The 23,699-nt window shown below is 43.3% G+C and overlaps 1 protein-coding gene across 5 annotated transcripts in view; it reads left to right on the top strand.

The window, feature by feature from the left end:
* Nucleotides 1–23,699, top strand: part of IRAK3 (interleukin 1 receptor associated kinase 3) — an 81,489-nt gene that overhangs the window by 34,567 nt on the left and 23,223 nt on the right. For 4 of the 5 annotated variants that reach the window (XR_008373156.1, XM_053554300.1, XM_053554302.1 and 1 more), the window contains 4 exons: nucleotides 12,057–12,239; nucleotides 19,975–20,048; nucleotides 20,654–20,708; nucleotides 23,082–23,233. Coding sequence is in view for 4 of the 5 variants with exons in the window: in XM_053554300.1 (XP_053410275.1) it covers nucleotides 12,057–12,239; nucleotides 19,975–20,048; nucleotides 20,654–20,708; nucleotides 23,082–23,233 (464 nt within the window). In the remaining variant the exon portion in view is untranslated. Of the gene's footprint in view, nucleotides 1–10,401; nucleotides 10,817–12,056; nucleotides 12,240–19,974; nucleotides 20,049–20,653; nucleotides 20,709–23,081; nucleotides 23,234–23,699 lie in introns of those variants that run through there. The other variant, XM_053554303.1, reaches the window with a different exon arrangement.

Raw genomic sequence — 23,699 nt, 5'->3', positions numbered from 1 at the left:
AGTAGGGCACCAGCCCCATATACCGAGGGTGGCGGGTTCAAGCCTGGCCCCGGCCAAACTGCAACAACAACAACAAAAATTCCATAAGGTAGATACTCTTCCTATTTCTAGTTGGTAGATGGGGAAACTGATTCTCAGAGAATTTAAATAATTTACCTTAAGCCACAGTCTATTAAATTACACACTAGGATTCTAATCCAATGGTCAGACTCCAGAGCCCATATTCTTTTTTAAATAGAATTTATTTTTAGAATAGTTTTAACTAACCAGAAAAATTTAGAAGACCGTATGAACAGTTCTCACCACTTTGCAACCTTTGGGTGCTCTCTGTACCCCGGCTCCGGGGTCATTGACACCTTAACATTAGCATGGTATATTTGTTACAGTCCCCGGCTCCGTGGTCATTGACACCTTAACATGAGCATGGTATATTTGTTACAATCCCCGGCTCCGGGGTCATTGACACCTTAACATGAGCATGGTATATTTGTTACAATTTGATACGATTTTATTAACCAAACCTGTATTTACTTAGACGTCCTTCTTTTTACCTAACGTCCTTTCCCTGCTCCAAGAGTGTCTCCAGGATGCCCTCACATTTGGCAGCCCCGTCTCCCTCAGCTCCTTAGTGACAGTGTCACAGCCCAACCCAGTTACCCTGCCCATTGCTCAGAGCCAGCACACTGTGGCCGTGGTCACAGCGGAGAGTTAAATGTCACAGAGCACCAGAAGCTCTGAGAATTTGGGAGAAAGGGTTTCTGAAGATAGTTTGGCAGGCAAAGGCATGGGCAGTTTGGCTGGGTTCAGGCTGGAACCAAGGGGTGGAGGGATTGTCGTCTTGTGCTGAGTTGGTTCCTAGGTGGGGGTCTGGAGACAAGTCTAGTCAGTTCTTTGGAATGGGCCCGTGGTCAGCTGGTCCACTGGAATGCAGGGCCTGGAAGATACCTCAGAAACTACCCTTAGGTTTCACAAGGTGATGTTATCTAAGAGAGTAATCAAGAACGTTAGGAATCTTGGGCAGCACTCATAGTCAGTGAGTAGGGTGCCAGGCGCGTACACCCAGGCTCGCAGGTTCAAACCTGGCCTGGGCTAAAACAACAATGACAACTGCAACAAAAAAATAGCCAGGCATTGTGGCAGGTGCCTGTAGTCCCAGCTACTTGGAAGGCTGAGGCAAGAGAATCGCTTACACCCAAGAGTTGTTGTGAGCTGTGACGCCATAGCACTCTACCCAGGCAACCTAGTGAGACTCTGTCTCCAGAAAAGAAAAGAAAAAAGAAAGTTAGGAATCTTTATAACATTACCTGTCTGACTCCTGAGTAGCAATTACAGGACAGCGAACTAGGGGACCGCTGTTGGTTATTATTATTTTAAACTATGCCTTTGCGAAGTTCAGGCCCCTACCACAGTTCTCACCTCTGCCCGTTATTGATTCACAAAGTGTGGTTTCAGTAATTTCCCGTACTCCCGCTGTTCGTGATGTTCCTGGCAGTTTGAGGAATGCTGGCTGGCACTGGTCTACTGTTTTGAAGAATGTTCCTCAGGGGTTTGGTGCTATTCTGAAGATCAAACTGAGGTTATGGCTGTCTGGGAGGACAACCGTAGAGGGAAAGTGCCATTTTCCTCACATCATATCAAAGAAACATGCTGTTTTTATGTGAGTTGTCACGTGGATGTCAACCACACCAGAGGCAGCATCTGACAGATACCTGCAGGGTAAAAGCACCCCAGTTCCCCCCTTTCCCATGTGCTCTTGGGAAGGAGTAACCATGTGCAGTGCCCCCCGCAGCGGCCTGGAGAGGTGTCTCCCTCCCTGGAGTGGAGGACGGCCTGGGGTTTGGTTTGGTTTGTTTTTTTGACCATCATGTTATTTCTCCCACCTTATAATGTCCTACTCTAAGCTGTCATCCCATTTCTCTGTTCCCCTTCATGGTAAAATCCCTTAAAAGGCTATTTATGCTCCTCATTCGTCCTTGAGCCCTCTCCAACCTGGCACACATGTGCACACATGTGCACACACACATACATACATGCGCACATTCTGCTCTGTCAAAGTCCCTCTAGTGCAAGGTCACCAGAGCTCAGTCCAGCGGTCAGCTGAAGCCCTGTCTTATCTGACACAATCCATCACTCCCTCCTTGAAGCACTATACTCTGCTTATTTTCTTCTCTCCTTACAGATTTCTCTTTATCTCTCAGAGTGTCCCTCCGCGCATTCCCCAGCCGCTCCTCCTCTGTGAGTCTCCTGTATTCATGACCTTTTGAATTACTATGTGCTCCACTAGTAATGCCCAGATTTCCAGCCTGCGTCTCTGTGGGGGTCAGCTTCATCCATCTGTCTACTTGACAGACATCTTCAACTTAGTCCAGAAATGCCCCCCCAAAGTCGTCCCATCTCAGTTGTTCAGCTTTCTCTCCCAAACCACTTCCCATCTCTCAGCAAATGGTGCTCTCCACTCTGCCTCCAGGATCTGATAATCAGATCGCTTCTTACCACTGCCACCACAAACCACCAAAAGCCACCCCCCCAATTATTTTTTTATTTTAGCAGTCTGCTGACCAGACTCTCCTGCTGCCCTCACTGAGTCCGCCTCTCTTGGGGAGCCCGTTTCTCGGTGAAGCCTGCTCTTTCTTCACTCTCCTCAGAACTGCCTGGGAGCCTCCTGCCTTGCGCAGAACAAACACTGAAGCCCCACGCACTTTTCTCACTTCCCTCCCTCTGTTGGCCTGTCTCTGACCACTTGGCCTCCTTATTGCTGGAACTCACAGGAAACCTGTTTCCTGCCCATAACCTGGGACTTGCTTCACTTCCCTGTGTTTTGCTTCACAGCCCTAACGGCTGTTTTAAAGTCCACACCCACTCACCCCCTTCTGCCCCTGACCTTTCTCTTCCTCTGTGTTATGTGTGACCTCTCACCTTCGTATGTGTATGTATACTGTAAACACAAATGCAAACGTAAATACATGTTTGTTCATCTAGAAAGGAGCTGCGTGAGGGCAAGGCCTTGTCTTGTTTTTTGCTGTTTCTGCTAATGGAAAAGAAACAAAACTGTAAGATAATTTAAGAAGATTTATTCTGAGCCAACAGTGGCCATGGCCTGGGGAAACAATCTCAGAAGGTCCTGAGAATGGGAGCCCAGGGCAGTCAGGTTACAGTTTGATTTTATACATTTTAGGGAAAACAGGAATTGCAGGTGAAATCGTAAACCAGCAGGTGGAAGCTGAACACCGAGCTGACCCAAGAAGGTGGGACATGGGGGTGCGGGGCATGGTACACATTGTAGGTGGACTTAGAGACTCTTTGATTTGTAATTGGTTAAAGAAATAAAGCTTTGTCTAAAGGCTTGGAGTCAGCAGAAATATTTTAAAATGAGGAAGACTGCTAATTGCAGAGCCATAGTATGGGGCTCCAAGTGATCTGTTCTGTCAACTGATGGCCTCAGGTGGGACTCAACCTTTGGCCTGCAGGGCCTTAGATCTAGAAGTATCTGTCCTGTCTGTCTTAGGATCACTGTTCTAACATTAATGCTGTCAGTTGTTGCATCTGAACTCCAAAAGGGAGATGGTACAGCCAGGAGTGTCTGACTTTCCTTCACAGCCAAGGACTCAGGTATGGGGGTGTTCTGGGGTTCCTTTGGCCAACAGGCTGCATTTAGTAGGGGGCTTAGAATTTTCAAAGCAGGCATTCACTAGTTATCTGTGTTTGGAATAAATTAATGAATGAACAGACATCTATTAAACACCCAGAATGTCCTTTCTTAGACTAAGATGGGTGCTAAATAGAACATCATGGGCCCTGTTTGGGAGGACTTTCCAATTGAATGCCGACAAAAGGTCTATGAAAATGCTACAGAGAAGTGTAAGAAAGGAAGAATGTGTGGGGAAATGGTATTGATATCACGTTACGGCACAAGGAGGGTCTGGCCGCCTGTCACTATCAGCCAAATGTGGAGAAGGGGATTAGGCCCAACGAGTTTTATCGTCAGAGACCCAGCAATCTGGAGAACAGCGTCTGCCTCAGTTACAGTTTTAATAGTGTTTATAATGGCATACAAGGAAACAAACGTAGAAACCTTTAACTTTACCTAAAAGCATCATCAAAGAAAACATCAAAGTAGCCTTTACTCCAACAATGTAAGGTCACTTACTATCTGAATGTCACGACCTCCCCCCAGTCTTCTGAGATAAAGGTGCTCACAATTTTCATGAAACCCTAACTAGAGAATCACAGAAGGTGTGAGGGGAGGAGACAGGGCTGAGCAGACCAGTCAGCTGTGCAGCTTCAGCTCAGCCTTTCACACTCCATCGTGCAGCCAAGTCTCTGGTTTCAGTCACCTGGGAATGAAATCACACAGCTTCTGTGGTGCAGCTGAAACGCCAGTGTGGAGGGGTCTCCTCTAGAAGTTAATGGTCCTCACCTGTGTTACTGGACAAAGATGGTCTGGCCACCTGTCATCAGCTGAGATGCAGAGATGGGGACAGGTCCACCAAACTTTGTCCCAAGGCCAAAAATTCTGGAGAATAGTGAGAGTAGCCAAGACCATTCTCTTCTTCCATTTCCAAAACCACAGTTTTGTACATGAAAGTTTAAAGCAAAAACCACATTAACCCTTCTCTCAAGCAACAATAATCGGCATAACACATGACCCATAACAAGCAATACTCAGCGTAACCCATGACCCAAAACAACATTCCAGTTCAAAAGTTAATCTCCTAAATCAATTCTCTTAAGCTACTCAAAACGTACACTTTTAGGTTAAAGCTGAATTTACAAAACAGCAAAAATGGGAGACACAATGTGAAGGTCACATAGGAGCTAAACTGACCAGACCAGCTGTGTGGTCTTGGCCCAGCTCTGGTGCCTCCGTCTTATCCTCACTGCACACCTCTCACTGTGGTGTAGGACTGAGCGTGCAGGATGCACAGAGGGCCCCTGAGGAAGTGTGCACAGCCCACCTCAGTTACAGACTGTGAGCCCTACTCAAGTACAGGATGACAGAGCACATGTCTGGATAAGGACTATTCCCATCTCTTGTGAAGTCTGTTACCAATGCATGTTCCTCTCACGGTCTCATGTGCATAGGAAGGACAGAGCCAACTGAACACTTTGAGTTTGTTTTGACTTTTCTGGAATTAAAAATATCTTTAAAGTTCCTTTTTAAAAATTGCCTAATTCCTTTGGGTATTGTGTAGAAAGAGAGCACACCCCATTCTCTTCTCCAAAAACAGGCTTTGAGAAGAAGGTAGTCTTCATTTCCTTGGGCTTTTGGCCTGTGGTTATATGCAAATACAAAGATTCCAAATAGGGGTGTGTTTGGTTACTTGGGAAAAACCCTTCAGAGATGTATTTGCATGTGGAGACCGAGATTTCTACAGCTGAATTCCCCAACATTTCTGCAGCTGAATTCCCCGACGGTTAATGCTAGTCCTGCCTTCTCAGAGCAGCCTTCACAGACCAGCCTTCAGGACGTTTAAGCAGCAGTGATTGTTAAGCAATCTTCAGATAAACTGATCTCTGAACTTCTTAAGTTGACATTTTTCCTTATATTATGCCAAGATGACTTTTAACAAAAAGTTTTGCTTTCCATAAAAAATGGTTTTAAACAATGCTTAACATGTTTCTTAAAATGCTTTTAAACAATGCCTAACGTATTTTTCTTAAAAATGGCTTAAAACAATGCTTAACATGTTTTTCTTAATTTGTCTTTTGGGCTTAGAATGCTCTTAACTTTAACAACATAATTAGTCAGGGGGCGGAGACAAGATGGCTGACTGAAGCCAGCTTTCCACCGAGGCTCCCGTCCAGAAGGAGAGTTAAAGGACAGAAATTTAGCAAGTAACCTGGTGGATTAGAGCTGTACCTAGAGAGAAGGTTGAAGAATGCACATCAACCCCGCTGAGGCGAGCTGTGACCCCAAGGATACAAACAAAAGGTACAAAATCCATCACCAAGCGACGGGAGTCCCCTCCCCCATGAGAACGGCTCGGAGTGTCCCACAAACAAATGAGCAGAGTTCAAAGGTCCTCCCACTACACTCCACGGGAGAGACCCTCTAAAAACTGGACCTACCTCCTCTACTAGGGTGCCACGGCATTCTCCTGCCAGGCATAAAACTATATAAAACTGTATATATTCTCTACCTGCAATTCAGAGCTCCCAGCACTCCCTTCCACTCTCAATCTGAGGTCTGGAGGCCTGTTCCCCAGGAGTCCAGATACCTGGGTGATTTCTTGAGGAGTGTGGACAGGGCCTAGACTGCAGCCGGTCAGTGCTGATTCTGCAGCACCGGGGTGAAGAGAAGACGGTTGGCTGAGAGGGAATCACACCAGAGCGGTGGTGCCCCGAGGCACAGAGCAGCAGCTGTTTTGGGCAACAATAGGGCTCACTCCCAGATATTCCGAAGCCACACCCCCTGTCTCCTTGGGCAACCAAAGGAGGCTGGGAATCTTCTCAGGTGGCAATCACCACGGACAGAAATGCAGGCCCTGTGAGTAAAGGTTTGCCTGAGGCAGTACCGGCCTGGCTGGAGCATGGGGACTAGAAATGCATGTGCAGAGCCAGGAAATTCCCAGGGCGGGGCTGACCCAGAGGACCACTTTACTGAGCCTAAGACGCACCTGGCCCTCAGAGGATTGTCAGTCTATGACAAAGAAAGGCAGGAGGCTAAAACTGACAGGAAACCGAATACAAACCTGCAGGAGCAAAGACAGGGCCTGAGGCGCAGGCTCTGGGAATTTAAAACAGCTTCTCTTCTGCAGGGGAATTTAGCAGGGACAGAAACAAATTCCTGCAAAGTTGTTCTGTTCTGTACTATCGGTAACATCAATCAGGGGCAGGGCTGGAGCTGAGTGAACACCCCCCCCCACAGGCTCCATCAAACGCCCGAGGTTGTCAGGCCTCACCTCCCCCTGCTGGATAGAGGCAGAACGCAGCAGCCTGGCTGAGCAGATACAGATTTCCTTGTGATTCAGGCAGGTGCAAACCCTTGGAATATATGTTCACTACAGGCAACTGGGTCACAGTCCTGCAGGGCTATCAGTGACTGGGTGTGACAGAGGTGCAAGGTGGAGAAGGAGGCATCAATCTTCCCAGACTGATCTATTTGCTGGGTGGGTCCTCCTGACTTCATGGAGCACTGGAGCAAGCCATATCTGAGTTGGCACCAGACCCCTGTGATCCAGTTGCCAGAGATTTTAAACTCTCCCACCTGAGACAGGTGCTGACTGAGACAATTGATTTGGACCTTTTGAACTGAGACAATCGCCCGAGGATGATTCAGGTGGTGCCTTGGGTGTGTGGTTGTAGGAAGGTTTGATTTTCCTTTTCCAATTGTTGCCTGTGGGGGCGGGGTGACTTAATTGCTGGTATTTCTCCACAGCTCAGACTTCAACCCAGAGTAACTGTTTCACTAGGGTCGGACAGAGACCAGCTGAAAACAAGACAGAAACACTTAGCCCCGCCACACCAAACAGGTTCCCAGTTTCTCAGGCCATAGCACTGTATGGGTCCTCGACAAATCTCCAGGGGAAAACTCAAATGGTGTAAAATAATCATGGGGCAGAATTAGCGGAAAAACTCTGACAACATGAATAACCAGAATAGATCAATCCCCCCCAGAAAGATATGGCAGATGTAACTGAAGATCCCATTCATAAACAGCTGGCTGAGATGTCTGAAATCGAATTCAGAATTTGGATTGCAAACAAGATTAATAGAATGGAGGAAAATTTGGAATTAGAAATTCAAGGAGCAATTCAGAAGTCGGAATTAGAAATTCGAGGAGAAATTCAAAAGTTGTCTTAAGAATTTAATGAATTTAAAGACAAAATCACCAAAGATTTTGACACACTGAAGCAAGAATTTTCATCCCTCAAAGATCTGAAAAATACAGTAGAATCCCTCAGTAACAGAGTGGAGCAAGCAGAAGAAAGGATTTCTGACATTGAAGACAAAGCCTTTGAAGGCTCCCAAACTCTCAAAGAGGAAGAGAAATGGAGAGCAAAAATGGATCATTCTCTCATATCTGGAGCTCTGGGATAATTTGAAGAAGGCTAATATCTGCCTCATTGAAATCCCTGAAAGTGATGAAGTGGCCTCGCAAGGCACAGAGGCCCTTCTCCATGAAATTATGAAAGAGAACTTTCTAGACATGCCAAGAGATTCTGAAATTCAGATATCAGACAGTTTCAGAACCCCAGCACGACTCAATCTGAATAAGACATCCCCCAGGCATATCATAATTAACTTCACTAAAGTTAATATGAAGGAGAAAATTCTGAAAGAAGCCAGATGTAGAAATCCATCACCTACAAAGGGAAGAATATTAGAATGACTGCAGATCTCTCTGCTGAAACTTTTCAAGCCAGAAGAGGGTGGTCATTGACTTTTTATATCCTAAAGCAAAATAACTTTCAACCCTGGATCCTATATCTAGCTAAATTGAGTTTCATTTATGATGGAGAAATTAAATACTTTAATGAAATTCATATGTGGAAGAAATTTGCCATAACCAAACCAGCTCTTCAGGACATTTTCAAACCTATCCACCATAATTAAAGCTCCACTGTCATACTTTAAAGAACTTGAAAAAATAATGCTTTGTTTTATATGGAATCAGAAAAAACCTTGAATAGCCAAGACGTTACTCAGAAATAAAAATAAAGCAGGAGGAATCACGCTACCAGACCTGAGACTGTACTATAAATCGATAGTGATCAAAACAGCATGGTACTGGCACAAAAACAGAGAAGTAGATGTCTGGAACAGAATAGAGAACCAAGAGGTGAATCCAGCTACTTACCGTTATTTGATCTTTGACAAGCCAATTAAAAACATTCAGTGGGGAAAAGATTCCCTATTTAACAAATGGTGCTGGGTGAACTGGCTGGCAACCTGTAGAAGACTGAAACTGGACCCACACCTTTTACCATTAACTAAGATAGACTCTCACTGGATTAAAGATTTAAACTTAAGACATGAAACTATAAAAATACTAGAAGAAAGTGCAGGGAAAACCCTTGATGAAATCGGTTTGGGTGAGTATTTTATGAGGAGGACCCCCCAGGCAATTGAAGCAGCTTCAAAAATACACTACTTGGATCTGATCAAACTAAAAAGCTTCTGCACAGCCAAGAAAATAGTAAGTAAAGCAAGCAAACAGCCCTCAGAATGGAAGAAGATATTTGCAGGTTATGTCTCTGACAAAGGCTTAATAACCAGAATCCACAGAGAACTCAGATGTATAAGCAAGAAAAGAACAAGTGATCCCATCACAGGCTGGGCAAGGGAGTTGAAGAGAAACTTCTCTGAAGAAGACAGGCGCACGGCCTTCAGACATATGAAAAAATGCTCATCATCTTTAATCATCAGAGAAATGCAAATCAAAACTACTTTGAGATATCATCTAACTCCAGTAAGAAAGGCCGTATCACAAAATCCCAAGACCAGCGATGTTGGCGTGGATGTGGAGAAAAGGGAACACTTCTACACTGCTGGTGGGAATGCAAATTAATACACTCCTTTTGGAAAGATGTTTGGAGAACACTTAGAGATCTAAAAATAGATATGCCATTCAATCCTATAGTTCCTCTACTAGGCATATACCCAGAAGACCAAAAATCACATTATAACAAAGATATTTGTACCAGAATGTTTATTGCAGCCCAATTCATAATTGCTAAGTCATGGAAAAAGCTCAAGTGCCCATTGATCCACGAATGGATTAATAAATTGTTGTATATGTACACCATGGAATATTATGCAGCCTTAAAGATGGAGACTTTACCTCTTTCATGTTTACATGGATGGAGCTGGAACATATTCTTCTTAGCAAAGTATCTCAAGAATGGAAGAAAAAGTATCCAAGGTACTCAGCCCTACTATGAAACTAATTTATGGCTTTCATATGAAAGCTATAACCCAGTTACAACCTAAGAATATGGAGAAGGGAGAGAGGGAGGGGAGGGAGGGGGGAGGATGGGCAGAGGGAGGGTGATTGGTGGGATTACACCTGCGGTGCGTCTTACAAGGATACATGTGAAACTTAGTAAATGTAGACTATAAATGTCTTAACACAATAACTAAGAAAATGCCAGGAAAACTATCTTAACCAGTGTGATGAAGATGTGTCAAACGGTCTATAAAACCAGTGTATGGTGCCCCATGATCGCATTAATGTACACAGCTATGATTTAATAATTAAAAAAAAAAACAGTCATTCAGAATGTACCTCTTTATTTTTATTTGATTTGTACTGGGAATAAAGGGAACAAGTTATAAAGAATTGGAGAAAGCTATAAATATTCAAGAATGTAATTAACAAGTCAAGAGTTTAAATTCCTATTGCATAAAATTGGAGCTTTTATTTTATAGATTTTGATCTAAATGAATGATACATTTTATGGAGGCTAATAATACTCTGTAGTGGTGTTTCTGTTCAGAATGCATCATTGTTAGAAAAAAGCTATTAAAGCCGCACTGTGAATCACCAGGTAGAAAAAGAGCAGCCACATTTCACCTCTGTCCTGGAAGCAGTCTGGGCTTGCAGACAGTGTCCATGTTAACTGAGCTGGGGTCCGTTTTCACGATGAGCTTCTACTATTAGAAAAAATGCCTTTGCTTTATCTGGCTTTCCTTAGATTCAGTACAAACTCGGACCTCTTGCCCGGCAGTGTCAGTGAACTGAAAGCCCCCTCTGTTGCACCTGTGCACAGGTGTTCCAGCTGAATCTCAGTGGGGTGCTCACAGGAGAGCCTCTGAGATCCGCAGCTTCTCAGCCAAGGGACGGGAAGCAATTCAGAAATTAAAGAAAGAAAAGGTAAAACGGAATGGAGACAGGGAAATAGTGGAGTATAAAGCCAGCGTCCCCTGGACTTGAAAAGTTAATTCTGGATTTGCTTTATAAACTGTTAGTTTCCTACGGTGAGAATCATAAGCTATGAAATGTTTATGCCTTTTTATGTGTAAATATTATATCTAAGGAAAGTTCATGCCTAATGGGCACAGTGTGTGCTATCTGGGTGATGGGCACCCTGGTAACTGACTCGAACTGTACAAAAGCAGTTTTATGTGACCAAACCCCTGTAATAATCTGAAATGCTAACACCATAACCTGCGTGTACCCTCACGTGAGCTTGAAATAAGTAAAATAAAAGGCTTGTCAAAAGAATGCAAGAGCCAAGCTAAGTGGGCAAAGCCAGAGCAGTTTCAGCAACAAAATAGATAGGGTTGGACTTTAACCTGTAGAATAAAATAAACACCCATGAGTCCATACTGATGTAAATAAAAAATCGAATAAATAAATAAATGGGAGAGTAGGGACTGCTATTTCCTACAGAGCATTTACAGTGAATGAACTTAGAAGGGAATGTGGCTTAGAATGCCCCCGTCAGGCAGATGCCACAGTGATGGCGCTGAGTGCCACCCACTGGTGCCTGCAGGTGTGAATGGCCAAATGTGAGAAGCAGGGGATTTCCTTAATCTCAGAGTACCTCCCAGCATGCCTAATACCTATAAAGGGAAAGATAGTTCTGTAGTGGAGAGACCTTGCAGAGTCCACCTTCACCAGGCACTCGAGATGAACATTACCGTGAAGAGACATTTATACCGTAGCCCTCTTGATGCCTCACACCGAGAGGGACACAGTGTTATTTTACTCTCCTGAAGGACAAGGAAAGATGGGGGGAACCTCACAGATTGGGGAGTGTAAGGAGAAGGAACAGTGTAACTGCTATGTGTGAAACGGGACAGAATCTTAGAAAGGAAAAGGGGACAGGTGGAAAAACTAGTGAGTGGAGTTAAGAACACATCTGCCGTTTAGTTGTTGCTGATTCAGATGATTGGGTCGTGAGTTAGTAAGAAGTTACCATTAGCAGAAGGTGGGCATGGATTGTATGCTAAATTAGTTCAAAATAAAAAGTTATGAATGAGATGAAATAATATATACAGGTTATCTAAAACAAGTCTTCTTGACATTTGTTCCTGTTCTCAATTAAAAAAATATTCCAATCAAAGTATGTCTGACTATTCTTGGCTCTTCTCTGTTGCAATTTCCACAGCGGAGCGGCTCTCAAGCAGCTGGCTGGATGTCCGTCATATTGAAAAATATGTAGATCAAGGTAGAAGTGGGACAAGAGAATTGCTGTGGTCCTGGGCACAGAAAAACAAGACCCTCGGTGACCTTCTGCAGGTCCTCCAGGAGATGGGGCATCACCGAGCCATCCATTTAATTACAAACTACGGTAAACACTTATGTGATCTAACTCTCAATCCATCTTATAGGAGTCATGGCTTGAATATGTAAATATTGTGTTTTATCCGAGACGCGGACTCGCTGTTACCTGTGGCTTTTATCTGGAAGGGATGTTGTAGCTTCACGTTTCCTGGTGACACTCTTCCCGTGTCGCCTGCCCTACTATACAATACCCTTTTTTCTACCACTCTGTGGGCTGTTACCTTCTGTTTTTTCTTTCACTATTACTGGCAACTATACTTTTTTAAATGTTTCATTTTTAGCAGCTGACAGAATCAGCTCTCTGTTCCAAACTCGGAAACTCTTTTGAGTCATAAGTGTGATTAGAATCACAATATTTAAGAAAAATACAGGCCAAGTGTAGCGGCTCATGCCTATAACCCTAGCAGTTTGGGAGGCCCAGGTGGTGGGAGTACTGAGGCCAGGAATTCAAGACCAGCCTGAACAACCTAGTGAGGCTCCATCTTCTCTACAAAAAAAAAAAAAGCAGAAAAATTATGACTTGGCACCTGTAGTTCAAGCAGCAAAGGCACCAACCACATACACCTGAGCTGGCAGGTTCGAATCCAGCCCGGGCCCGCCAAACAACAATGACGGCTGCAACCAAAGAAAAATAGCCGGGTGTTGTGGCAGGCGCCTGTAGTCCCAGTTACTTGGGAGGCGGAGGCAGGAGACTCACTTGAGCCCAGGAGTTGGAGGTTGCTATGAGCTAATGACACGGCACTCTACCCAGGGGGACAACTTGAGGATCTGTCTCAAAAAAAAAAAAAACAGAAAAATTAGCTGGGCGTGGAGGTATGTATGCACCTGTAGTCTCAGCTACTCAGTAGGCTGAGGGAAAGAGCCCAGGAGTTTGAGGTTGCTGTGAGCTATTATGACACTACTGGCCCAGCCAACAGAGTAAGACCCTGTCTCAAAAAAAAAAAATTCAGATAATGTTATTCTTTGTTTTATAATTAAGATACAATTAAGTATAACTGGATTCCCCTGTATTTTATTTTATTTTATATTTGAGACAGTCTCAAGCTGTCACCCTGGGCAGAGTGCGATGGCATCATAGCTCACAGCAACTTCCAACTCAGGCTCAAGCAATCCTCTTGCCTCAAAAACTTGCCTAGTTTTTCTATTTTTAGTAGAGATGGGTCTCCCTCCTGCTCAGGCTGGTCTGGAACCTGTGAGTTCAGGACAGTCCACCCGCCTCAGCCTCCCAGAATGCTAGGATTACCCCGCCCCCCCCCCCCCCACAAATTTTAGTGTAGATGATACCTGCACAATAATCTTGGGATTATTCTTTGCCTCTTGACCGCTGCTTCATGCCGCAGGCTTTAACTCTACCTTTCTTATCTGCTATCCATTCCCAGCGGCCCAGTTCTCCCGTTTGTCATGTCTTTCTGATACTGTGCACCAGGCCTCACATCTAAAGGTCATGAAGTTTTCTCCATTTATTGTTTGTCCCTTGTTCTGTTTATTCCATTTATTCACTTCAACAGTGATGATCTTGACTCATCTTGGGAATATATTTTATAGACTAAGAGTCTTAGGTTAGAAGCTTTATTCTTTTGTTTTTTTATGTTGGCATCCTTTTTGTTCTGTTTATTTGCATATGTGTTATTTGGTGATGTACCGTGTTTGGTCCACATGAGTCCTTGCACACATGAAGAAGTCCTGAGATTTGTACAAGAAAACTGTTGCTTCAGATTGAGTTTTATTTCATAGATGTTTGGTGTTAATGGAACATTCACTCCTAACACACTTCTACCCTGAGGCCATCCCTGCAACTTGGCTAATCCCTGCATCTTTTACACACTGCCTCTTCACTTAGTTTAGTACAGCAGAATACTTTATTCTGACGCTGGCTGAGCAAGTGAAATTCAGGGAGTCCAGGGACTATAGAGCCTTTTCATCATCTGGGTCTTTCCCTGCCACTGACCCCACCACATGACTGGCTGTTCTCAATGTAAACTCAGGCCAGTTTGAGAGGGCACACAGGTATGTTTCATAGTCCTCGTTCTGGGATAGATGTTAGGGTGTATTTTCTCTCTGTGAGTCACTGTGCAGTGGGGAGTTACGTGCGCTGAAAGTGGACAGGGTTCCTCACCGTGGTGGAGCCCTGCTCGGCTGCACATGCAAAGGTGACTTCATGTTTGTGAATTTTAGCTGATTGGTGGAAAGACACTTGTTTATTGGTCTAGCACACAGACATAGGTAAAGCTGAGGACGAGGATAAGAGTGCTTTAGTCCTTTACTAAAGAAAATAGCATTATTATTTTTTTTTTTTTTGAGTCTCACTGTGTCACTCTCAGTAGAGCCCACTCTCAGTGTCACTAATGCTAAAGAAAATAGTATTGTGGGTGGCGCCTGTGGCTCAGTCAGTAAGGCACTGGCCCCATATACTGAGGGTGGCGGGTTCAAACCGGCCCCGGCTGAACTGCAACCAAAAAATAGCTGGGCGTTGTGGCGGGCACCTGTAGTCCCAGCTACTTGGGAGGCTGAAGCAAGAGAATCGCTTAAGCCCAGGAGTTGGAGGTTGCTGTGAGCTGTGTGATGCCACGGCACTCTACCGAGGACCATAAAGTGAGACTCTGTCTCTACAAAAAACAAAGAAAAGAAAATAGTATTGTTATTATTATTATTTTTTTGAGTCTCACTATGTCACCCTCAGTAGAGCATCAGAGTGTCACAGCTCACAGCAACTTCAAACTCTTGGGCTCAAGCGATTCTCTTACCTCAGCCTCCCAAGTAGCTGGGACCACAGGCACCTGCCACAACGCCTGGCTATTTATTTTTGTTATTGTTGTTGTCGTCGTCATTGTTGTTTAGCAGGCCTGGACCGGGTTCGAACTCACCAGCCCTGGTGCATGTGGCCAGCGCCCTAACCACTGACCCACAGACACTGAGCCAAAAATAGCATTATTTAATTATGATTTATTGAGTTGATGTTTTGAATTATAATTTTGAAAAAGTGAATGATACAGGTTGTTAAGAGTGCGATGTATTGGCTTGTTGGAAACCTGTGTGGCCTTCACACAGGGGTGCCCTGTTAGCTGCTCACTAAAGTAGGGGCTGGAGCTTCTGCTGAAAATGTGTGAAAAGATTTGGTCTTTGCTGCTACCATGGACAGATATATCCAGATAATCAGTTTTGCCTACACTTCTTTAGAATTATTTTTTTTGGTGGGGTAGTTTTCATTTTGGAGGAATTTTGACCCTTTACATTCCAGCCCCCGGGCGTTCAGTTGCAGATGGGATTCTTCTGGTCTCACGAGGAAGGGCCTTTTTCCGCCTCCAAGGCACTGTCCCCGCAATGCAGGCTGCTGCCTCGAGGGGGCACGAGGCATCCTGACTGTCGCAGATGTTAAAGCAACTGGAATCTTGTTTCTGTCACTTGTTCTTGGCACACATGTTCTTATCATATTTTGCATTTTTATTTCAACGACCAGCAGCTGTTTCCAGTTTTGACACGAAAACCACAGCTTCCTATTTGCTTCTTAGATAGCCATGTTGAATTTCCATTTTATATGGCAAAGAAATCTCTCTCTTTTCACAAACAAAAGGCAATGAATTTCAGTGCCTTTACAGTTCCGAAAGCTCACGTTTTATTCTATGCAAGAATTCCTAGTTCAGGATGTTTGTTATCATGTTGTCTTGCCTAGTTGCTCTGGCTGGACCCTTGGGTGTAATGTTGAACAGAAGCAGCAAGACCAGACTCCCTCACAGCACCGTCCCCACACTGCCCCTGACCTTCAGGGGAGACACTCAGTCTTTCACTAGGAATGATGTTGCTTGTGGGTTTTCACAGACGGCCTGTCCCAGACTGAGGGTGTCCCTCTGCTCCTCAGGGTATGTTATGGTAGAGCATTTGTTTTCATCAGATGCCTTTTTGCCGTCTACTGAGGTGAACTTGTGGTTTTGTCCTGCATTCTGTTAGTGTTACGTTGATTGGCTTTCAGATCCTAGGCAAATCTTGGATTCCTGGGATAAGCCTCATGTGGTCATTATATCTGATTCTTCTTGCACGTTTCTGGATTTGGATTGCTAATGTTTTATTGGGGATGTTTGCATCTATATTTATAAGAAATATTGTTCTGCAATTTTCTTGTGATGTCGTTCCCTGGCATCAGTACCAGATTCTAAAGCTGGCCTTATTGAATGATTTGGAAGTTGTTTTGTCGTCTTGTTAGGTTATTAAATATGAAGTGTACACTTTCCTTAAGTACTAAGTGTGACAGTTGATATCTCTGACATTCCGCTTTGACACTTTTTGGGGTTTTTTTTGTCCTCATTTTTTTATTGTGAAGGTATGTCTTCATTCTTTCTAATGCACATTTTGGCTTGTGATTATCTTTCAAAAATTTTTGGACCAACATTTGTGAAACCAGGGATAAGTCAAGAACATGTGCTATTTTTGCATATGAGTTGCGTTGTAAAACCAGTACAGTGCAGACAGCTTGAGATACTAGCGACATGTTTGGGAAGGATGTGGCTAATGAATCCACAGCACCGCGATCGTTTGAGAAGTTCTGTTCTGAGGATTTTAATTGTGACAATGAGCCGTGTGGGTGACCTGAGACCAAGCTGAATGATGGTGAGCTGACAGCCGTAGTGGAAGCGAATTCATCTCAACCTAATTGTGAATTAGCAGTGGGGATTGATGTTACTATTCTAACAACACTAGACCATTTGAAACGAATTGCCAAGGTGGGTTCCACACAAATTAAAGCAGCATCAGAAGAGAAATCGTCTGGAGGCTTACCTCTCTTTGCTGTCACAACATAAAGGTGAACCATTCCTAACCATATTGTTATGTCTGATGAAAATGGATGCTTTTTCATAATCACGAGCATTCAGCGCAATGGCGATTATGGAGATGAAACAGTCTATTGTGGAGATGAATAGTGAATAGTTCTCAAGAAATGCTGATGGTACCTGGTGGGCCAGGCTGGTGTTATCCACTACAGCTACATGAGGTCCCTGCAACTGGGTAGACGAAATGGTGAGGATGCTTGCGATTAAGTCCAGAGATCAACCAGAGGCAATCCTCTTGCAAGACAACGCTTGAGCACATGTCAGGTAAACAACACTGCTCGAACTGCAGAAGCTGGACTTGGAAACACTCTGTCATTCACCATATCCACCTGACCTCGCTTCAGCTGACCACCACTTCTTCCAGGCTTCGGACCATTTCTTGCAAGGAAAATATTTGATTCTGAACAAGCCGTGGGAAATGCCTTTCACAATTCATCACCACTCGCTCTCCAGGCTTCTTTGCTGGTGGCAGACACAAGCCAAGCTAAGATGGCAAGACGGCGTTGATAGTGTAGGTGCCTATTCTGATTCATTGTGCTGCTTCCTGTTTGAAATAGAGGAAACCAAACTTCTGATTTGAAATAGAACGTTTCAGATTTAATGGCTTAATGTTTTGGCAAAATTTGTGAAGGACTGACATTGATCTTCCTTGAATGTTTGGTAGAATTTCACCTGTGAAGCCATCTGAACCTGGACTTTTCTTTCTGTGAGGTTTTAAAATACTAATTCAATCTCTTTTCTTGGAATGGGTTTATTCAGATTGTTTATTTCTTCTTTTTCTTACTTTTGTTGTTTTGGGTTAATTGAGGGTACAAAGAATTCGGTTACAGTGTTTGCATTTGGTAGGTAAAGTCCCTCTTTTAATTGTGAGTTTATTTCTTCTTGAGTTCGTTTCCGTAATTGTGTCTTTCCATCTAAGTCATCTAATTTTTTGGCATATTTCTATGAGGTTTCTTTTTTGTTCTTGATTTTACTACTAAATGTTTTGAGTCTCCTTTTTTTTCTTTCTCGGCAAGTCTAGCTAACAGATTGTCCTTTTTGTTGATCTTTTCAAAGAACCAACTTTAAGAACGTCTCTGTTTCATTTATTTGAGCTCCATCTTAGCTGTTTCCTTCCACGCTTGCTTCAGTTTTGTTCGTTCGTTCTTCTTTTTCTAGTTCCTTAAAGTGAAAGTTTAGATTATTGATTTAATGTCTTTCTTCTTTTTTTAGGATTGGCATTTGTAGCCCTAAGATTTCCCTCTAAGCACTGCTTTTGCTGCATCCCATAAATTTTGGTATCTTGTATTTTTATTTTCATTCATCTCAAAGTATTTTCTTATTTCTCTTGTAATTTCTCTTCAGTTAATTATGAGTCAGTTTAGTTTCTATCTATTTATGAACTCCCAGATTTCCTTCTGTCACTTGTCTCTACTTTAATTCCACTGTGCTCAGAAAGTACACTTTGTATGATTTCAGTCCTTACACATGTATTAGAGCTCATTTAATGGCTTAGTATATGGTCTGTTCTAGAGAAGGTTGACTGTGCTCTCGAGAAGTGTGTGTTCTGCTTTTGTGTGGAGCGTTGGCAGATGTCTGTCCTTAGTTGGCTGATGTCGTTCAAGGAGGTTTGTTTTGATTGTGTTTTATTGCTAATCTTCTAAGCAAAGTAATTAAAGAAACCAAACCTGGCTTGGCGCCTGTGGCTCAAGTGGCTAAGATGCCAGCCACATACATCTGAGCTGGCGGGTTCAAATCCAGCCCGGGGCCACCAAACAACAATGACGGCTGCAACCAAAAAAAAAGAAAAAAAATAGCTGGGCGTTGTGGCAGGTGCCTGTAGTCCCAGCTACTTGGGAGGCGGAGGCAGGAGACTCGCTTGAGCCCAGGAGTTGGAGGTTGCTGTGAGCTGTGATGCCACCGCACTCTACCCAGGGTGACAGCTTGAGGCTCTGTCTCAAAAAAAAAAAAAAAATAGATAAATAAATAAAATAAAGAAACCAAACCTAAGTTTAAGATATTTCTAGTTAAGAAACTAGAACCTAATCTCAGAAAACTAGAAGGTGAAATAAAAATTTCCAGAAGTCTACGTGAAAGTGATAGAAATGAATGCAGAATATGGCAGGGTTTTAATCTTTTGTAAGAAGCTACACGGACTGCCTGAGCGCAGGCAGACTGTAACAGGTGGAAGTGATACTGACAGTCCATACTGGGGAGGGGCGGTTAGCATCTGTGGTTGATAACTAACATGCTCTCACGTAACTACCTCTAACACCTCAGCACACAAAGTGGTATAAAAATTAAACTAACCCAGGGAAATATAATCTCATAATTATAAAACATTTAAAATATAAGTGCAAAAAACTGACAATGTTTTTTCTTTCAATTTTTTACTTTGTACTTTAATATTTTTCATTATGTCTAACAATAATTTAAGGTAGCTATTCATGTTAATTAAGTGACTAAAGTATATTATATGGGCTCGGCGCCCATAGCACAGTGGTTACGGTGTCAGCCACATACACCAAGGCTGTCGGGTTTGAACCCAGCCAGGGCCAGCTGAACAACTGTAACAAAAAATAGCTGGGCGTCATGGTGAGCGCCTGTAATCCCAGCTACTTGGGAGGCTGAGGCAAGAGAATCACTTAAGTCCAAGAGTTTGTGGTTGCTGTGAGCTGTGATGCCACGGTACTCTACTGAGAGCAACATAGTGAGACTCTGTCTCAAAAATAAATAAATAAAGTATATTATATGCTATTTGATCATTAGAAAGCTATTTCCCATGTGTAAATATGTAACCATTCCATAGGAATGAAACTGAACTTTAGAAATGAATGTTACCAGCAAGGTATTTATTTTCCCAATTTGAGAAAGAAAAGAGAACATGTTTGTCAGAGACATAAATTTTTTTGTGTCTAGCTCCCTTAATTTCTCTTTCAGGAGCAGTCGTGAATCCTATGGGGCAAAGTCATCAGAAAGATGGATTCCCAAACTTTGCAAACCTGCCATCCAAGGTAGAGGACATCAAAAATGACCATCGAACTTTGCTGCATATATAACTCAGCTTAAGGAAGGGAATCATCAGGCAGGAGAAGGCTGGATTTGCAGGCACCTCTTAAAAATCTGATATGCCTTGGTTCCCTTATTATTCTTTATTTACATAGGATTAAGGAAATTAGAGATTCGTAAACATTTGAAGAGTTAAGAGCTTTCTCCTCTCGTGGTTGGGAATTAGAAATACTGTAGGTGCTGTGACTTACGCCTTCGTCTTAGCTGTGTAATTTCCCTTTTCTCATTGAGGTTTTGTGTGTTGCTGCTGGATTTTATTACACCAAGTTAGCAGTGATCTTCTTCACAGCATTAGAAGTCATCCTAAATGAGCTATAACTGATACGGCATTGATGCTTGAGTTTTTACAGTTGATAGGGAAGCCTTAAATATAGATGGCAATAAGTGTTACTTAATAAAGTGCAATAACCTTGATTTCCACCCGCTTTCTCCTAAGTTAGATTTCACTTCATTACACTGTGTGGTCCAGGGGAAGCTTTGATTTCCTTTAGGCTCTGGTCTTCCTAGACTTATGAAATGAAGTTACCTTCGTACGTATTTCTTTTCCTAGGGAACAGCCAGCGTCACAGAAGATAATGTTCCTATTCCTGAACATAGTGAGAAAGGTAAAAAAAACACTTTTCTTCTTTTTTTTTGGCCGGGGCTGGGTTTGAACCTGCCACCTCCGGCCTATGGGGCCGGCACCCTACCCCCCTGAGCCACAGGGTGCTGCCCAAAAAACACTTTTCTTTAAGTTACACTTTCATTTAAGGGAATTTAGATGGAGAAACATCAATGAACACATTAACCATTTATATCAAGATTCAATATAAAATTTTATAGATATTGAAATAATTTCAGCTTTGTCTGACACAGTTTGATGGATGACATATTACTATTATATTAAGAACCCACTGGCTGGGCGGCACTTGTGGCTCAAAGGAGTAGGGCACTGGCCCCATATACTGGAGGTGGCAGGTTCAAACCCAGCCCCAACCAAAAAAAAAACCCCACTGGCTACAGGCTGGAACAGTGGCTCACGCCTGTAATCCCAGAGCTCTGGAAGGCCGAGGTGGGTAGATTGCTTAAGCTCAAGAGTTTGAGACCAGCTAGAGCAAAAGCAAGACCCCATCTCTACTAAAAATAGAAAAACTGAGGCAAGAGGATCACTTGAGCCCGAGTTGGAGGTTGCTATGAGCTATGATGCCACGGCACTCTACCCAGGGTGACAGCTTGAGACTCTGTCTCAAAAAAACAAACAAAGGGCGGCACCTGTGGCTCAGTCGGTAAGGCGCCGGCCCCATATACCAAGGGTGGCGGGTTCAAACCTGGCCCCGGCCAAACTGCAACCAAAAAATAGCCAGGCGTTGTGGCGGGCGCCTGTAGTCCCAGCTACTCGGGAGGCTGAGGCAAAAGAATCGCTTAAGCCCCAGGAGTTGGAGGTTGCTGTGAGCTATGTGAGGCCACGGCACTCTACCGAGGGCCATAAAGTGAGACTGTCTCTACAAAAAAAAAAAAAAAAAAAGAAAAAAACAAACAAAAAACCCCAGAAAAACAAAAAACAAAACCCACTGGCTAAGAAAGAACATAATTGTGGTCTCCTAGGGGGATATTTCAGGTTCTTGTTAGCAAAATTTGCTATTTTTATGTGTCATAGGAAAACATTTTTATATGATGTTCAGTTTTATATAGTTTTAAAATTTTCCATAGTAATTGCAGAAATCTTTCAAGATACTGTAGAGGAATGCTAAAGGTCAGTATGAAGATCTAGTTATTTTGTACATCAACTTTCCCAGTTTATCAGTAGGGAGAGTAATTCAGCCCCTTCTGGGAACCATTCTGATAAATTTTAAAGACCATTTAAGGTTGATTTGCATTATCTTTGCCACCAGATCCGAAGCTTCTTTGGTTGAAGAGAGAATTTTATTTTTATTTATTTTTTTTTTAAAGATACTTTATCACCAGGTGAGTGTGTCTTATAACTTATTTTATTTATTTATTTATGTATTTATTTGCAGTTTTTGGCCAGGGCTGGGTTTGAACCCACCACCTCTGGCATATGGGACCAGCGTCCTACCCCTTTGAGCCACAGGTGCCGCCCTGAAGAGAGAATTTTAAAAGTCAGACAAGGTTTTGGGTCTTTAACAATAAGGTCTAAATGAATCATTAAATGTCTGTAGAGAGGACTTTGTATTAGCTATGGAAATACAGACAAAGCTGGGCTCTGAAGGATGCAGCCAAGCTTTTCCTTTTGAATTTGTATTTGATTACCTTTTATATGTTTTTTTTCCCAATCTCTGCTTTGGATGATTTTTCAAAAAGCTGCAGCTTCTTCTTTCACATTTCAGTCACGTTTGGGGAGTATTAACGCTTCCCGTCTCACAGTTTTCTTTTCCTTTTTTTTTAGAGACAGAGTCTCATTATGTTGCCCTCGGTAGAGTGCCCTGGTGTCACAGCTCACAGCAACCTCCAGCTCTTGAGCTTAGGCGATTCAGCCTCCCGAATAGCTGGGACTACAGGCGCCCGCCACAACGCCTGGCTATTTTTTTGTTGCAGTTTGGCTGAGGCCAGTTTTGAACCTGCCACCCTTGGTATATGGGGCCAGTGCCCTACTCACTGAGCCACAGGCACCACCCTAGTCTCACAGTTTCCAAGAGTTTTATGTTCATAAAGGACCAATGGCAACACTTGACCTAGTGACAAGAACACTAAGTCTTGGCAGTGTTTCCCCTGCTGAGCTTCTTGGCTGATCTTTTTGGAGAGGTGATGAAACCACAGCAATGCTGCTGTCAAACCACCTGCTCTGTGGAGTGGTGGGATCGGACCCCAGTAGCACGCAGACGGCACATGGGGGCTTCCACATGGGTTCTTGGGTCCTCCTCTCTTGACCTTCTCTGGGCTCTGACTCATTTCTGAGGTGAGAATTTTGGTTATAATGGTGACATTGATTCTCAGAAAGAGAAAAGGTGACTTGTCTTTTCCCTGCTTCTCTTCCTAAGGAATATTGCGGAAATCCTCCATCAGCTTTCAACACATTGTAGAAGGAACCAGAAATTTCCACAGAGACTTTCTAATTGGAGAAGGGGAGATTTTTGATGTATACAGAGTGGAAATTCAAAACAGAACATATGCCATTAAATTATTTAAACAGGTATGGAAAGAATTGCTGTCACAGGATTTCAGTTCTGTCTATTTGTTATGCTTCATGTTCACATGTGTTGTTTTCATCAACGTTGAAGGTGAAGGATGTAGTTGAAAGTAAAAATTTCATAAATGAGGGCCAGGTGTGGTGGCTCACACCTGTAATCCTAACACTCTGGGGGGCTGAGACAGGTGGATTGCTTAAGCTGAGGAATTCGAGACCAACCTGAGCCAGAGCAAGACCCTGTCTCTTAAAAAAAAAACCCAGCTAGACCTTGTGGCAGGCACCTATAATCCCAGCTACTTGGGAGGCTGAGGCAGGAGGATGACTTGAGCTTAGGAGTTCAGTGTCGCAGTGAGCTATGATCCCACCACTGCACTACAGCCTAAGTGACAGAGGGAGACCCTGTCTCCAAAAAAATTAATGATAATAATAATTAGTAGAAACAGAATATATGACTCTGAAGACTGGAAGA

The sequence above is a fragment of the Nycticebus coucang genome, chromosome 12 (assembly GCF_027406575.1).
Source record: "Nycticebus coucang isolate mNycCou1 chromosome 12, mNycCou1.pri, whole genome shotgun sequence".
Lineage (NCBI taxonomy): Eukaryota > Metazoa > Chordata > Mammalia > Primates > Lorisidae > Nycticebus > Nycticebus coucang.
This window is presented reverse-complemented; position numbering and strand designations above follow the sequence as displayed.